Source organism: Sorex araneus, chromosome 4 (genome assembly GCF_027595985.1).
Source record: "Sorex araneus isolate mSorAra2 chromosome 4, mSorAra2.pri, whole genome shotgun sequence".
Lineage (NCBI taxonomy): Eukaryota > Metazoa > Chordata > Mammalia > Eulipotyphla > Soricidae > Sorex > Sorex araneus.
Window position 1 is genome coordinate 13,805,749 of NC_073305.1, and position 17,083 is coordinate 13,822,831.

General features: G+C 40.7%; 1 protein-coding gene across 4 annotated transcripts in view; it reads left to right on the forward strand.

Annotated features, from left to right (window-relative positions):
- The window catches only part of CPNE4 (copine 4), a 506,040-nt gene that overhangs the window by 443,365 nt on the left and 45,592 nt on the right, over positions 1-17,083 (forward strand). For all 4 annotated transcript variants that reach the window (XM_055134745.1, XM_055134747.1, XM_055134748.1 and 1 more), the window contains exons 8-10: positions 6,982-7,080; positions 14,385-14,471; positions 15,912-15,971. In XM_055134745.1, the coding sequence (XP_054990720.1) occupies positions 6,982-7,080; positions 14,385-14,471; positions 15,912-15,971 (246 nt within the window). The remainder of the gene's footprint in view (positions 1-6,981; positions 7,081-14,384; positions 14,472-15,911; positions 15,972-17,083) is intronic.

The following is a 17,083-nucleotide window of genomic DNA, read 5'->3' on the forward strand; positions in this document are numbered from 1 at the left end:
TGTATACTTGGGTTGTTTCCAGATTGGGGCTATTATGAATAGTGAATTCAATGAGTATTGTAGTGCCAATGTCTTTTCTAAATAGAGTTTTGAGTCTCTTGGGGGGTAAAGAAGTGGAATTGCAGGATCATATGGAAGATCAATTTCTAGTTTTTTTGACAACTGTTCGTATTGCTTTCCAAAAGGGATGAACCAGTATACATTCTCACCAGCAGTGGATGAAGCTTTTCAGCACCATTTTCCTCTCTGCTACCCTGGTACAAGACGACCTTAGTGTCTGAATACCAGTGCCTTGCTCTGCGTCTTCGAAACATCCCCCCACAGCCTTTCTCTTCCCTCTATCCTTGGCCCTTAGCATCACCCCACACACACACATGGAGATTTGTGGTCCAGATTTATGCTTATTAAAACCATTCCTTCTGTTCCTAAAATCTACATAGGACCCAACTGTTTGGTAAACATTTTTCTTTTACACTGCTCCATCTGATGTTGCTCTTAGAATGACCATGTGAACCATGAGCTTTAGTCATCAAAGTATAAGCATACTCTGACATGTGAGAGCAAAGGGAGTATATTTACTAGTAATTGGATGCTGTTATAATTGTATAGAGAGATAAAGAAGCCAAGATACATAAGTAGGGATTCTAGCTCTGAAAGTCACCTCAGGGAGTGTTCTTTCCAATTCTTATCCCCCTCCCCCCTGCCACACACACACACCTTTTATAGGGAAGGAGACCAAGGTGCATAGAGGTTGAGACTCTGTCCCATGATCCCACAGTGCTACGTGCAGAGTTGGTACTAGAATGTAGGTCTCCTAATGCCCACCCCAGCCTCCTCCAGATATAGTTTTTACAGTTTCCATAATCACATATCTACAATATCATGCCTACACTCATGTCTGTGAACATCCCAGCACATTGTCCACTTTAATTGTCTCCTTTCATACAGATTACCAAGGTTGATTGCCAATCTTTTACTTCCTTTTATAGTGTAGTTCTAGGGCCAAAAAAAAAATCCATCAGCTCAACATAGGGAGAAAAACCTTTTTATTCACTAAGTATTGGCTTAGTTCTTATTGTGCCCAAGAACTGTGCTAAGTCCTGATAAATATCTTAGTACTGAGGCTTTTTGAGTAGTGGCTATGGGAGTCTACTGCAAACGTAAGTTAAAGCCATTGTAAACAGTTTGCAATGGACGCTTAGAATTGGGAGAAACGAAAAGAGCCAGAAGTTTGACAGTGAATTCTGCTTCACTTGTTCAGGTGACAAGTTACTGTGTTAAAATACATGCATGCATACACTTCAAGTCAGGGAGAAAAGAAAGATTTCCTTTCATTTGCATTCTCCAGTGATCAGTGGCCCTTAAGTAGTTTTCTGATCACAGGTCAGACAGCTTGCCCCTGCCCACCAGGAACTGGATCAGATTCAGATCTTGAGAACTGTAAAATCAAAAAACGTCACACTTTCAACATCCTGAATATCCCATAACAGCGGTAGATCATTAACCTCTCTGTTTCTCAGCTGCCCATCGATCAAGAGGAGATGATAATAATAACCCCCCACTGCTAGAGTTGCTAGAAAGATGAAATCAGTCTAAGTCTGCCATATGCTAAGAACACTCCTGGGGCAAAGTAAGTGTTCAATAAACGCGGGCATAGTAGTCAGAGTTGTCACTGAGAATTCCCTTCTAACTGGGAATATTCAAGTGCAAGGGACATGAGGAAAGGTGTTTCAGTAAGGGTTAAGCAAAAACAGAACAAGTGAGAGAGAGGCACAGGAAGAGGTTTATTACAAAGAATTGGCTTAGGCTTTGTAAGGGCTGGCTGTATGCATCTAAGATCCCAGAGTAGTTGGGGCTGTAGCGATAGTCTAACAGGTAGGGTATTTGCCAGCCTGGGTTCAATTCCTGGCAGACTAGATCTTTTGGCACAAGCTAAGGTTAAATCCAAAGGCGAACTTTTATTTCCTTTAAAAAATGTATTTGTGGTGAGTTTACAATAGTATAGCGTCTCAGGAATATAACTTACCGTATGTGTCTGTGTACAGAACTTAACTCTTTAGCATCACCTTACACCACCAAAACATTCCTCTCCCCATTTCTCCCACTCACTCCTGCTCCCTCTGATATCTACCATAGTTCACCAAGTCTAAGCGTTAGTTTGGTTGATGTTTTTCCAGCTACCTGGTTTAGATTATTTGTACTCCACATATTAATAAAAGCATCTGGAAGATGTCTTTCACTTCCTGACTCATTTCACTTAGCAGGATGGCCTCAAGTTTTAGACATTTTGTCTCAAAGAGCAATGTTTTGTCTTCTTTGTTGTTTCTTTGGATTTTATTGTTTCAGAGTCTCACCTGGCAGTTCTTATAGACTACACCTGGCTCTGTATTCAGTCAGGGGTCTCTTCCTGCTGTGTTCAGGGGACCATATGGTACCAGGGAATGAACCCAGGGCTCCTGCATACAAAACATTGACTCCAACTGTCTTTCTAATCCTGATTTTATCTTTATTAAATGGCAGAGCAGTAGTTCTATTGAGTACATATAGGAGAGGCTCTTTATCCCATCATCTGTCTCAGGACTTACATCTGACTCTGTACTCAGGGATCACTCCTGGCAGGGCCCCGGGTACCATATGTGGTACTGGGGACCAAAGTCTGCCCGTCACATGTAAGGCAAGTGCTCTGCCTGCTGTCCTATTCATCCAGTCCTGTGCTCATAGTTTTATCCATTCTGCTGTAGTTGGATATTTTGGATGTTTCCATATCGTAGCTATTATACTAAGTACTTCACTGAACATTGGTATGCACACATATTTTTCAGTGATTTTTTTTGTTCTCGGGAAAGATGCCAAGAAGTTGGATCATGAGTCATAGAGGAGTTCATTCTCAAATTTTAAAGAGGTCTCCATGCTGGTTTTCATAGTCTAAACCAGACAACAAAGCCCCTAATAGTGAATGAAGGTTCCTTTTTCACCATATCCCCATCAAGACTCGTTGTTTCTAGACTTCTTGATATACCAATAACATTTTTAATGGGAAAAGAAAATGCAACTCCTAAATTATAAAATCTACAGAATTTTAATATCAACTGATTATGAATTGATTCATCATGTCAACAAAAGACTTTCACTATAATACCCTAGAATGGATTTTGATTAAATAACTGGGGTGTATAATTTAGCAGTGTTGGTAATACAAAAACAAATCTTGCCAGAAAAAAGGGCTAAAAAACACTCAGTTGACATACTATCTTTATTTGGTGGTTTCAAAGCAAATATAAAAGGGGGAAACATGTTAATGCACATTTTTAAACATGTGTATTAAGTCCAACCTTTCATACACAACTATCTAAACATTCCACAGACTACCATGAGAACAATACTCATGCTGTTACAATTGCTGGAGAGATGTATGGTGGATAGGAAGCTTGCCTTGCACAGGGCTGATCCTGCTAAATCCCTGGAATTGCATATTGTTCCCTGAGCACTGCGAGGAGCATCACCAGGAGAGCAGAGCCTTCGCAATTGTGGGTATGGACCAAAAACAAACAAACAGAAAAAAATTACATCCCTTCATATGTGAACAGTAAGCAAGTTCTTTATGTTGGTTATTGTGTCCACTGAGCCTCAGAAGATCCCATAGTTTAGTGTCAATCAATAAGTGGAGCTTTTTGAACAAGCAGGTTGGGGTGACCTTACTATAAATTCAAGTTTTCTTTAAGAGGAAGTACTAAATAAGAGAAATGGTGATGCCAGACTCCTGGATTCAGAGGAACCTTTGTCATTTTCTAGGCATCTAGTCAAATCACTTACCCTCTGTTCCAGTGAATGGTGAGTGAAAATGGAGATCACCAGTGATTGGTCATTTCAGTATCAGTATAAAGGATGTAAGACCATTAACACAATGTCCTGTGTTTATAAAAGATGGTCAGTTAAGAAAAGCAATGGGGTTGAACATCTTTTAATTCAAAGATTGCCAAATTTGTTGCATCATCTTGAGAAAGATGCTTCATCTCTTATGGCTTGCTTGCCTCATCTGTAAAATGGGCATAGTAATAAATGATCTCAGGGTTCCAGTACGTTGATGTGTGTATGCTTGAAAGACTCAGAAACAGTGTTTAGTACATAGTAAGTACTCTCTATACTATTTTCTTTTATTTTTTGTTTGGCAGTGGTAACTCAGAAAGGGAGGAAAACCAGAGTTTAGTCCCATCTAGCACTGGGCAAACTCCCAGAAGTAGTTTTATGTTTTTCTCAAATGAGAACAAGGACTAAACAAACACTTGAAGACTTTTGTGTGTTTGTGTGTTTTTGTTTTTGTTTTCGGGCCATATCTGGCTGTGCTCAGGTCTTACTCCTGGCTCTGTGCTCAGGAATAACTCCCAGCAGTGTTTGGGAGACCGTTCGCATGCTAGTGATCAAACCCAAGTTAGCTATATGCAAGAACTATTCGACTGTACTCTCTCTCTCTGCCCAACTCAGACACTCAAATATGGGTCTCCAAACTCCACTGTGGGCTGAGACCCAGCGGAGTCTAACTGGCATGGGTAGAGCTTGGGGCTGCCCTCTTCCCCAATCTGTCAACACTTCCTCATGGATTCTTACCAGGAACCCTGCCTGTCTTGTTTTTCTGTCGGGCAGTTGATCTGTTTACTTTGCCTGAAGATGTGTTCCTCTGTCAGCTGCCTCCAAGCTGTCACACACCAGATGTATGGCAGGGGGGAGAGGGGAAAACAGTTTTTATTTTTCTGCTTCGCTGTGTCTTCCTTCCTATGGGAGCGCTTCTGAGAAAGGTCAAAACAGAATTCTGCAACTGGTATGACGAGGAATGCCAGACAAGTGAAGTGGCAGGGTCCTTGTCAGCAGCAGGGTCCAGCCCCCAGGAGACCACATGGCAGTCCTGACAGGGCTAACGTAGTCTCCAACTCTGGCAGGTGCTGTGGGCACTCCCTCTCATCTCAGTGAGATAGCACATGACCAACTTCTTGGGTGCTGTCCTTGGCTGCTGGGAGGAGGAAGGGTCACTGACTAAACCATGACAGGAAATCTAAGGAGTCGCATGGTTTTTGCTTAAGAATCTGTGACAAGCTAAATGATAACTATATGTTCCTTTCCACCTACTTGCTCTTTTAACTTCTTTTGGGTCCGAGGGGATGAGAAGAGTTCATCACAGCCCCTAATGGTTAGGACTCCTGCCATCTTTCCCAAATCAGGGAAGGCTTCAAAGGCTGCTTCCACTTGGTCTCTCTCGTTGCTTCTGACTCAGTTGCCTTTTAACTGGGTTCTTCTCTAGAAATAGAAGAACGTGTTGTCAGATGCTAGATTCCACGGTTGAACTCACGCTGATCAAAGTCAGGAGCCTTAAATGGTCCAGCAAAGATATCTGGTTTGGGACACCTTGACGGTGGAGGAAGCACATAACTTTGTATACAAAGAGCACAAACTTTACTTTGTAAATAATTGAAATAAAGTAAAAAGAAAGAGCATGTCCGAAAATGAAATAAATTTGAAGAGATGTTCCCAGGAGGGACTCTACATTCTCTTCCTGGCAGCAGCCAGCACCTTCTTTCTGGTTCCAAGGAATGAATATGTGTGTTTCAGGGTCAGTGAGGAGACAAAATGCGCAGAAGCAGGAATGGGAGAGTCAGGGAGAGAAGACTACCCAGGACAATGGCTAGTTTCCAGTAGCAACAGGAAGAGCGTAGGTGCTGTTCACTATAATAGAAAATGAATGAATAGAAATGTATTAGGGTGGTGTTCCCTGCGGGATATATTTGACTGGAGATCCATGGGGTATGCCACCAAACCAGACACAAAAGTTTGATAAGTCATGTTCTTCAGGCAGGGCTGGCTGGTAGGATCTCATTCTGGGAAAACCTAGGTTGCCTATTTTTTAAAAACAAATTACATATATACATATATATACACACATATATCATTTATATATAATGAATCACCATAAGATACAGTTACAGACTTACAAACTTTTGTGACTACATTTCAGTCACAATGACCCATCCCTCCACCAGTGCCCATTCTCCACCACCTATGTTCCCAGTATCCCTCCTGCCACTCCCACCCGTTCCCACCTCCTGCCTTTACAGCACCAGTACTCCAAGGAAGATCTCTGAGCAAACAGCCCCTCTAGATTGCCTTGATCTTAAAGGAATTTCCTTCTGACAAATCATTGGTTTCAGAGGTAGGAATGTCTGAGAAGCTGGCTCACCATCCACCCCAGAAAACTAGGGAGCTTCCCCTTCATCGAATAATGTGTAACCACACAGATTTCATCTGCTTATTTCATCTAACTCATTCTACAAAGTGTGGCCTGTGGACCCAGATTTAGTCTGGATATTGTCAGAGGGAACCCTTGCGGGAAGTGAACCATCATATCATATGTGTGATGAATGCCTGAGATTTCCTAAAGTGACCTACCCAGAACTATTTTTCGCTTATTTTTCATGTGGGTGCAGTTAAAAAAAATCTCACATGGCTACCTTCTTACACATTTCTATGAACATCACATTTATAACCTTGAGGAAAAGAAGTTGAATGAGAAAACATGATTGATTGGAGCCCGATCTGAACATTTAATTTGATAGAAACTACTACCCTGAAGTCAGGCAACTAATTCAGGCTGTAAACTGTGGTGGCAGTTCTGAGCAAGGGAAAAGGACACTGAAAGTAGTGTCAGCGTGTTTGTCATCAAATCCCAGTTCTCTAGAGGTTCCCTAAGAGAATTATTATCTCCTTTGGGTATTATTGGCCTTACAAGAGAAATGGGCAAGAAAATCTAAGTGTAGAAAGCAGAAAAATATTCTGTTTCCCACTGCATGCCACTATCCTATTCAGCCAAGCTTTTGATTTAGACTTAGCATTATCTTTCATTAACTCTTCCTCCTAAAATCCATACTACCTTCAACCTCTGGATACACTCTTCATTGGAGGGGGAATAAAACAAATACTCCTTTTCTCTTGCAGTGCATAGTATGGGACTGGGACTCCAATGGCAAACATGATTTCATTGGAGAATTCACCTCGACATTCAAGGAGATGAGAGGAGCCCTGGAAGGAAAGCAGGTATGTGCAAACTCAATGTTCCCCGGATACCCTTCTTGTGATGTACATGCTGTATTCTTCCAAATCAGTCACATAGGGACTAGTTAGAGGAGAGACATTAATATATGATCAATTATGACAACGGGGAGCAGTTTGGGGTCTCATGACCTAGACTAACCCAAAGCAATTAGGGTGTTCTTGAGCCAGACACTGCCCCACTACCATTATTTTTCATCCATAAAACAAAGAACATTTTAAATATCTTGTAATTTGGCAGCCATAGTCTCATATTAAAATTAATAAATAATTTTCTCATCTAAAATAAATTAAAAGTGACTATTGTACCTCTCTTATAGAATTAAGATTAAATGAGTACTAATTTCCATTTTTCAAAGTGTCTAGCACATAGCTCACAATTCCAAAGTATCCATGACTACTAGCTGTATTTTTTTTATTTGTTTGGTTTTTGGGGTCACACCCAGTGATACTCAGGGGGTACTCCTGCCTCTGCACTCTGGAATTACTCCTGGCAGTGTGCAGGGGGCCATAGGGGATGTCTCTGATCAAACTAACCACATGTTAAGCAAATGGCCTACATGCTGTGCTATCTTTTCAGGAATTGTTAGATTCTTTCAAATTTTTGTTATGGAGTCAACAAGTTTTCATCTAATGCCATCATTTTGATCTTGACACACACACAAAATTTTACTTGCATTTGTTGACATTGAATTATTAGAAACCAAAATTAACAAAAAATAAAATATCAGCTATAATAGCCTCTAATAGCTCCAACATTAAGTAATTATGTATAAATAAAATTAACATGTATATAATCAGTATACTAAAATCTACAAATTGTTGATTTAAAGAAACTAAATAAAGCTAAATAGAGAACTCTACCAAAGTAATATGTTGGAAGACTAAATATAGTAGCAACATCATTGTAAAACAAAGCATAGATTTAGCACAGTTTTAATTAAAAATCCCATAATCTTTTTGTGTTATGTAGAAAAATTGACTAATTCTTAAGTAGCTTATAGCCATATATGTGCCTAAATACTGCCACCTGCCACAAAAGCTCGCAGGGATTCCATTGTACCCTGCAGAAACGTAAAACTCCAATTTTTGTTTGTTTGTTTGTTTGTTTGTTTGGGGGCCATGTCTGACTTTTAGGGGCTTATTCCTGACTCTGCGCTCAGAGATCACACCTGGAAGTGCTTGGGTGACCGTGTGGGGTGCTGGGGATTGAACTCAGGTTAGCCGCGTTTAAGACAAATGCCCATACCTGCTATACTGATGCTCCCGCCCCATTCTGTAATGTTTTTCTTAAGAACACACATTTCTGTGTATGTGTTCACACACACACACACACACACACACACACACACACACACACCTCTATATCAATGGATCAGTCGGTTGCTATCCTCATGAATTCTAACCATGTAATTTCTGGAGCCAGAGAGATAGTACAGCAGGTAGGCACTTGCCCTGCACACAGGCCACTCAGGTCCAATCCACGGCACCGTATATAGTCCCCCAGCCCCGCCAGCATCAGTCTTAAGCACAGACCCAGGAGAAACCCTGGAGCACCACCAGATGTGCCCACCCATAAAAGCAACTACTGCTCTTACCTTTTCAGTGTTCACCAGTCCAAGTTCCAGCTACTTAACCTGAGTCACATTGCTTCAGGGCTCTCTCTGGCTTCTAGATCCATTCTGCACAGGCCCATAGAGGACTAGAAGTATGGGGGAGAGGGGCATATACCACAGCAACTATTGGGAATTGGGGCATAAATACCCCAGCTCTCTTGCCCTTTGGGTATCAAAATTCTGAGTGTGTGTTACATTTAGTTTTCCAGAGTTCCCAGCACAAATAAGCCCTAGTTTCACACAGTGGTAAGTGAACGGATAATATACCCCTTTGATGGCCTACTCTATCCCAATTTTCTACTCTTCTGTGAATGCTTCCATATGACCTCCCTGATGAACTATCTGTACTTAATTCCTTAAGTCTACTCTTTTGGATGAAGATCAAGCAAGATATAACTAGCAAGATAGAAATACACTAAGAGACTTAAAATTAGAATCTGAATCCACCTGATTGTTGAATATATACACATATACATATATATGTATATATACACATATACGTATATATGTGTATATATATATGGTCTGGACATTCAAGGACAAGTTTCTTTGTAATGTCCAAAAACCCTCCTGTCTATGCACTATTGTAGACCCAGCATTTCAAGAAATGTGTCAAATACACAGAGATGTTCACCAGAGTTCACAGAGTGTCAGGGACACAAATAACAATAACACTAAATTTTAAGTAATTACTGCCAGGGTGACCAGGTGTATAGCCAGAGAAGCTGTTGTTCCATCAAAGATACAGGCCTGAACACAAGCGAGCTAATAATGAATAAATGATCATTACCGATACCACCTGCTAGAATTCTAAAGTGTTTTAATGACATTTTTGCTGGCAAATTTGCAAACCTTTGCCTTGTATGCAAATAGAAATAGACTGGTTCATAAAACATTGAATCTGTAGGTTACTAAGAGGATTAAAATTTAGATTATAACACATATCATAGTTGAAGAGCACCAAAGTCTGATGCATGCAAACAGAAGTAAATCTTTAAATCCCACTGAGGAAATGAATAAGCTACTGTTCTTTCCTGTGGAGTCCCAGCCCCACAGAAAGACTTTTCAGTGATCCCAGGAAGATTTTTCAGTTAAACCACTGAGCTCCCATCATGGGTGTATGGGGAATTGTTTGTTTATTCATTGGTGTCACTAATATTTATTGAGAAGAGCCTGCTAAGGGCTAGGTTCTAGATGTGTTATGGCTAGACATAAGAGTAAAATTTAGGAATAGATGTATAACTCATCAGAGTGGAATGCACGCTCTGCATGCCAGAGGCCTGTGTTCCACCTGGTACCACCTAATCTTCCAAACACAGTTGTGACTGACTCCTGAGAATAGTCAGGAGAAGCTCTGAACATCAAGTGTTGCCCAAGAATCAAAACTAACAAAAAGTAAAACCAAGCAAAAAAAAATGTTAAAAAGTAACTACAACTTATGACAAACGTTCTAGTAAATGAAATTGGCTCTAAAGATATGATTCAGAGATCATTTCCATTCAAGGCCCTTGCAAGTGAAAAGAGGCCAGCTGTGTAACCAGCAAGGAGAAAGCTCGTCAGAGGGACTCACTCTGCAAAGGGAAGTCAGAGAAGAGTCTTGCATGGTGAGATTTGAAAAGAGACCCATGTAGGGGGCCAGAGCGATAGCACAGCGGGTAGGGCGTTTGCCTTGCACGCGGCCGACCCAGGTTCGATCCCCGGCATCCCATATGGTCCCCCAAGCACCGCCAGGAGTAATTCCTGAGTGCAGAGCCAGGAGTAACCCCTGAGCATCGCTGGGTGTGACCCAAAAAGCAAAAAAAAAAAAAAAAGAAAGAAAGAAAGAAAGAAAAGAGACCCATGTATCTAGAGTGGAATGGATTGGGAGTAACTCAAGCATATGATATGATCAAAGACAAGAAAGATTCTGAGAACTAAAAAAAAAAAAAAAAGGGAGCTTCGATTTCCTTCTAAATGTGGTAAAGCACACCACTGAGACCTGAACCCTATGAGATAGCAGTGCATGACTATGGATATGCATATCTAGTTTTAATTCCATTTTTTGTCACACTAGTGACTTTTTGTTGTTGTTTGTATTTGGTCTACTTTATATATTTTTTTATTTTTCATTGACATGTTATTAGTTTACAGTGTTTCGGAATTGCAGCGTTTGACTTCCTACCTCTATTCATGCAAGTATCTCCACTTCCACCTCCAACACTTATCACAGAGGAAGAGCTCAATATCCTTATGGCGTTAGTGGTTTCAACGTTGATTGATACGTGCATGCAATATTGCCCTCCTTGTAAGAAAGTTCTATTGAGCAGTGCTGCAAAGACACATAAATTATTCCAATGTTTTTAACATTCCTTTCAGCTAATGTGTACATAATTATAGAGAGACAAGATAATGAAGCAGAGAGATTTCTTAGGAGATTATTATTGTAGAAAGATAAACTTGAATTTTAATTTATGAATTTTCCTCTTTTTTTTACTACTATTATACCCTCAATTATATTTTCCAGATTTCTTATTATATTCTTCAATTCCATAACTTATATTTTAAATTAATTAATTTCTTAACTGAATCACAGTGAGGTACACAGTTACAAAGTTGTTCATAATTGGCTTTTAGTCATGTTATGTTCTAATACCTATTCCTTCTGTCCCTTCACAGTGGACGTTTCTCACCACCAATGGCTCCCAAAACTTGTATTTTTTTAAAGTTGGCAATGGAGAAGGGGAAAGGTGGAGAGAGAAAAGATACATTTGGAAGTGAGAACTATGATATTAGTGGAAGAATTGACTCTGAGAAATATAGAGGGGAAGGACTCTTCAGGGACAGAGGCATAATTGGTGCTGCATTAGACATGTGGACATCTGGGGACCGAGAGATCCTATAAGATCCTGTAAGATCTGAGAATTGTGTTTGGAGAACTAGAACCTGGAGGAGAGAGAGAGAGAGAAAGAGAGAGAGAGAGAGAGAGAGAGAGAGAGAGAGAGAGAGAGAGAGAGATTGACCCAATGATGTATTAAGAAATCACCAACAAAGAGAAGGTATGTAGAGTCAATGGAATAACTGAGAACATTTAGGGAGAGAGATCCATGCCAACTTGAATTCGGAGAAACCCCAGTATTTAAAGTCAGAAGGCAAGAAATGCCATTTTTGGATATGCTACTTTATGGGGTCACACCCAGATATGCTCAGTGCTTACTTCTGGCTCTGCTCTCAGGGATCACTCCTGGCAGACTCAAAAAACTATATTGGGGTGCTAGGATCGAACCCAAGTCAACCACATGTAAGGCAAGTGCCCTACCCTTAATATTATCCCTTTGGCCCCGAGATGCCATTTTAGGCTCCTACCCATGAGTCACAGTTCCAAAGGTAAGGGGAAAACTTCTGATGAACTTGGATGAATTCTTGAGTGACTTCATGAACATTCTTAGTTTAAGATGACCAAAAAATAAGAACAAATAGGAGCACACCCCCAGTCCCCCACCCCAGGAGCCTCCCAGGTGTTCCTAAACAGATTTTGGAGAGAGACTAATATATCATGTGTGAGAAACTGGCCCAGGACAGACCACAGGAATCTATTTAGCTTTCTTAAGACTCTTTACAGGAGCCCACATTGTAGAATAACTTGTCTATCTGTCCCTGAGCAAGGAATTTGGATACAGGCACCCTGGGTCGCAAGAAGGGCGGTGGTCAGACCAGATAACAAGACCCATATCACAAGACCGATATCACAGGACCCAGGACTGCCCCCAGAACCGGGACATTCCTGAATATTGGCGCGAATACTGATCTCTAGAACCATAAGCTAAGGAGTGATGTCCTTTTAAATGGATTGGTTAAGAGGGTTTGTAATATTACAAATCTATTGGCTATGAAATGCGCGGGCCCTGCTGTAATGGCCAGGGAAGGCCTACATAAGATCTCCTTTGGAGAAGCTCGGGGTCTTTTGCCCAACCTGCTGGACCTGCATGTCCGAGTAGGCGGCTGGACCCTGGCTAGCCAGTCTTACAATAAACCCTGCTTGCTGTTTGCAGTCTCTGGAGTCTCTTTGTCGTTATAGGGAGACCTCGATCCGCGCCCTAACACACTCTATCATTGTCACCCCGTTGCTCATTGATTTGCTCGATCAGGCACCAGTAACATCTCCATTGTGAGACTTGTTACTGTTTTTGGCGTATCGAATACACATGGGTAGCTTGCCAGGCTCTGCTGTGCAGGCGGAATATTCTTGGTAGCTTGCCAGGCTCTCCGAGAGGGACAGAGGAATCAAACCTGGGTTGGCTGCATGCAAGGCAAATTCCCTACGCGCTGTGCTATCGCTCCAGTCCACAAGTCTGAATAGAATTCAGAATCTAACTTATTTAAAATTCCAGTTGTTATGATCAACATGGCAGAGGAAATTGAGGTCAATAGAAATTATTGGAAAAGCCAAAGGGATTAGCAAAGCTAATTTTAGTGACTTTATTTTCTAATTGTGAGGTAAATCTCTAGACTACTTGTTTATCCTGTAATATCAGTGGAAGCTTTGCAGGGGGTGGGAGAAGTAATTTCCATTTGATGAGTCTGGGAAGAACTATTGGTGCTTTGCCTTAAAATACTAATAAATTTTGAGACAGGCTGGATTTATCATCTATGTGCACCAATCCCATGGACGTTGAACTAAAAAAAAAAAAAACCTTCAGGAGTGGGAAAAAGAGACATCCATTGTGACAGTGGAAAGATGAGATGAAATGTTTTTATTAACCGGGCTGGAGATCTCCTAATTTCATGTTGGGTTCTAACTCTTATCCCTCCTTTCTTTATTCTTCCCTCTTTCCCTCCCTTCCATTCTTCCCTCTTTTCCTGCTCAGACCTTAGAATGGAAACCTAATTGCAAACCTTTATGTGGTTGTCTTTTTTTTGCTAGAAACTTCCTTTCTGGAAACTGTGGCATCAATTATTTATTACTAAGTAACAAATTACTCCAGAAACTTTCTGTTGCGTTATGCTTTGAATTTTTTCTCCTAAATGACCTTTTGCTCCCAACTGTACCTTCCCATCTCCTAGTTCCATCTCTGTTCTTCAGAGAAACTTCATTAGAGAGCTGTTATGACAGTCTTGTGATATGGATCAGTCCATTATTTTAGTTCTCAGTGGAGTATTGTGCTAAATCATCACTCTCCATTCCTGTACCAGCATTCAAAATTCCTCAATTTCCTACCTTTTAAGTCAATTCCGGGCACTAAGATAGCACTGGAGTTAGTTCAGCTGCATCTGTAGCTTTCCTCTCTACTCAGTAGCTCCTTATTTGAGTTTGTGAACAACAAACATCTGTGAGTACAGGTACTGTTCCAAATGTATTATGTAGATTAATTATTCAATCTCTCCTCCAATCCTATGAGATAAATGTAATTAGAAACTCTATTTTGCAGAGGAGATATGCAGGCAGAAAGGAATTTTGTCTTTTGCTCTAGGTCATACAACTAGAGGAGGTGGGATTCACAGCAGGCAGTCTGAGATCAGAGTCTCACTCTGGGCCACAAGTCACTGCTTGTTCTTTCTTGAGGTAATCATCACCTGGAGACTTCCTGTATGAGCCTACACACCTGTTTACTGTAGCCCCCAGCAGGGTGCAGTCTCCAGAATGCCACCACTTCCTCTTGAGCAGGGGTGTTCACATTATGATACTTCTTGTTGCAGGTCCAGTGGGAATGCATCAACCCCAAGTACAAAGCCAAGAAGAAGAATTATAAGAACTCCGGCACTGTGATTTTGAATCAGTGCAAGGTATGCAAATAGGCCCTGTCTTTCAGAACTACAAAGCTAGGATGGTCTGGGAGGAGGAGGATTTTTACTAATATGTACCTCAAAAAGTCAATCCAGGCTGATTGGTTAATACAATGAAAATTATTAGCAGTGGTGATCTTAGATGCTTAGATGCCACTATATCCTGATCCCAAAAGGAAAATTCTGTTCCTGAAACTAGAAGAAATCTAATCACAAGTCAGGATCTTTTATTTTCTTTCTAGAACAGCCTACATTCTGGTTACACCTACTATGTGCTGGTCACAGTGCTGGGTTCTGAACATGTGACAACACCCCCATGCTGAAAGGGATGGTGAAAATAAGACAATTAAGAAAGACAAAGGGCCTAAAAGTTCAGCGGGTGCTCTTTTTCAGGAAATCTTCTATGTTAAGTTTCTTAAATCACATCAGAGAATGAATCTGCTGTGGAGTAGTACCACCTTCATTAGGGTTTTCTTATTCAATGAGAGATCTGAGTGCCCAAGAAATATTACTTGAGAATTGCTCATGGCCTAGGAAGGTCTAATTAGTTGGAAACTGTTGGCAAAGGCCTTCTTAAGTCATTGTGATCTTGAAACTTCCCATCTAGATAACCTATAAAGAATCCTATATAGAGATAGTGGTGGATAGTCTTGGGCACTTTACTGATGATGAGGTGAAATCATTTTGTCCACAAATACCATGAATGTTAACACTATTATTTTAACTGTGTTACCTAAAATCACTATATCACTGTCATTCCATTTTTCGTTGATTTACTCGAGCGGACACTAGTAGCATCTCCATTTGTCCCAGCCCTGAAATTTTAGCAGACTCTTCTTACTCTTCTTTCCCAACAACTGGAAACTCTCTCAGGGTCAGGGGAATGAGACCTGTTATTGTCCCTGTATTTGGCATATCGAATACACCATGAGGAGCTTGTCCAGCAAGCTACCGAGAGTATCCTGCCACACAGAAGAGCCTGGCAAGCTCCTTGTGGCGTACCTAAAATACAATAATAAAAATATTTCAATTAATATGCACAAAAACTAAAAATTAGACATGGAGATCAAGATGAAACCAAGTATGAGACTTTATTGATTTCAGAACAGCAGTAACCCTTAAAAAATGAAGTTCCAGTCTCATCTCAGAAACTAAAATCATGCATAAACCAAAAGAGAGAACAATGATTAAATATTTGCCATCTGGGTTACTTCACAGGCCCATCTAAATTGAACATTGTTTTGTTTCTCTGCTGTAAGGAAGCAAAATCAAGTGATATATTTTTTCTCAAGGGATGTCTTTCTAGTCTTTCCTCGAGCTTATAATTTAACCCCGAAGTTTAGACTTTCAGTCTAGCAGAAAGTAGATAGATAAAGAAAGGCAGATTGCTTTGTACAAATACAAATACTATTACTAAAATACTTCCCTCCCCCAATGCAGATTCACAAGATGCATTCTTTCCTGGACTACATCATGGGTGGCTGCCAAATCCAGTTTACAGTAAGTGGCTTTCATTCTTATGCAGGGACAGAGTTGGGGAGTGATGCTGGGTTGTCATGGAGAGACAAAACTATTAAATTCCTTGTATCATATTTTTATCAGTCTCATTGCTAACATAATGAATGGTGCCATGCTTTTAAAATGATTCAACACTTTGGGTTTCTCTGGTGACTCTGGTTTTTAGCATCATAGCGGGAAATCCATACCATTGAACTTTAGGTGATATGGAGAACCATCCCAAAGCTTTCAATTATTTCAGTAACCTAACAAATTCCATCATCTGGTGAAAAGGCTGGGAAGTAAAGGAATTGTGTTAGTAAATAAGATTCCTGAGTGTTCATGTGTCCAAACACAAGCTCCAGATTATGTCCAGTGGTTAATACCAAGAGTTATTTATCCAAATGGATTGTTGGGGACAATGAAAATGGCAAGTTCAAAATATTAACCAAGTTGGTGAGAAAATAAAATTAGTGTCTAGGTTCCATGGGTGGATAGAGCAAAGCTCATCTCTCACATGTAATCTGTGAGCCCCTGAAACTTACACATGCATTTATCCATTTCAATATTTAAATGGTAGGTTTGGTTATTTTGTGGCTGTTGTTTTAAGTGCCAGATATGCCAGATATGAGTCCATCTTCTCTGAAGATGGACTTCCCTGAAAGATGGACAGGTAAGAAAAAATCATCTTATCTGATTTCAGTAATTTAATATTCAAATTTCTCCTAGGTTTAAACAGATGTGACTTGTAGCAAGAGAATACCCAGACGGAAAGAGACCACCAAAACCTATGGGAAAGCAGCATGGGTGTAAATAAGATAAAAATTTGTATGGTGTTGGTTCACATCTCACAGAGCTGTACTCGTGAAGCACATCTGTGGTTACTTCATGAAGCACAGCTCATGAATCATAGCTCTAGCTACGTAAATTGGACCTGGCATTGCTCAACACCTCCTCCTGGCTCTGCGCTTAGTGATTACTCCTGGCAGGGCTTGCAAGACCACATGGAATGCCATGGAGTGCCCCTCCACAAAGGCCAGGTGGGGTGGAGGAGGGGGGATAGGGTGAGGATGGTGGGAGGGATGCTGGGATTATTGGTGGTGGAAAATGAGCAT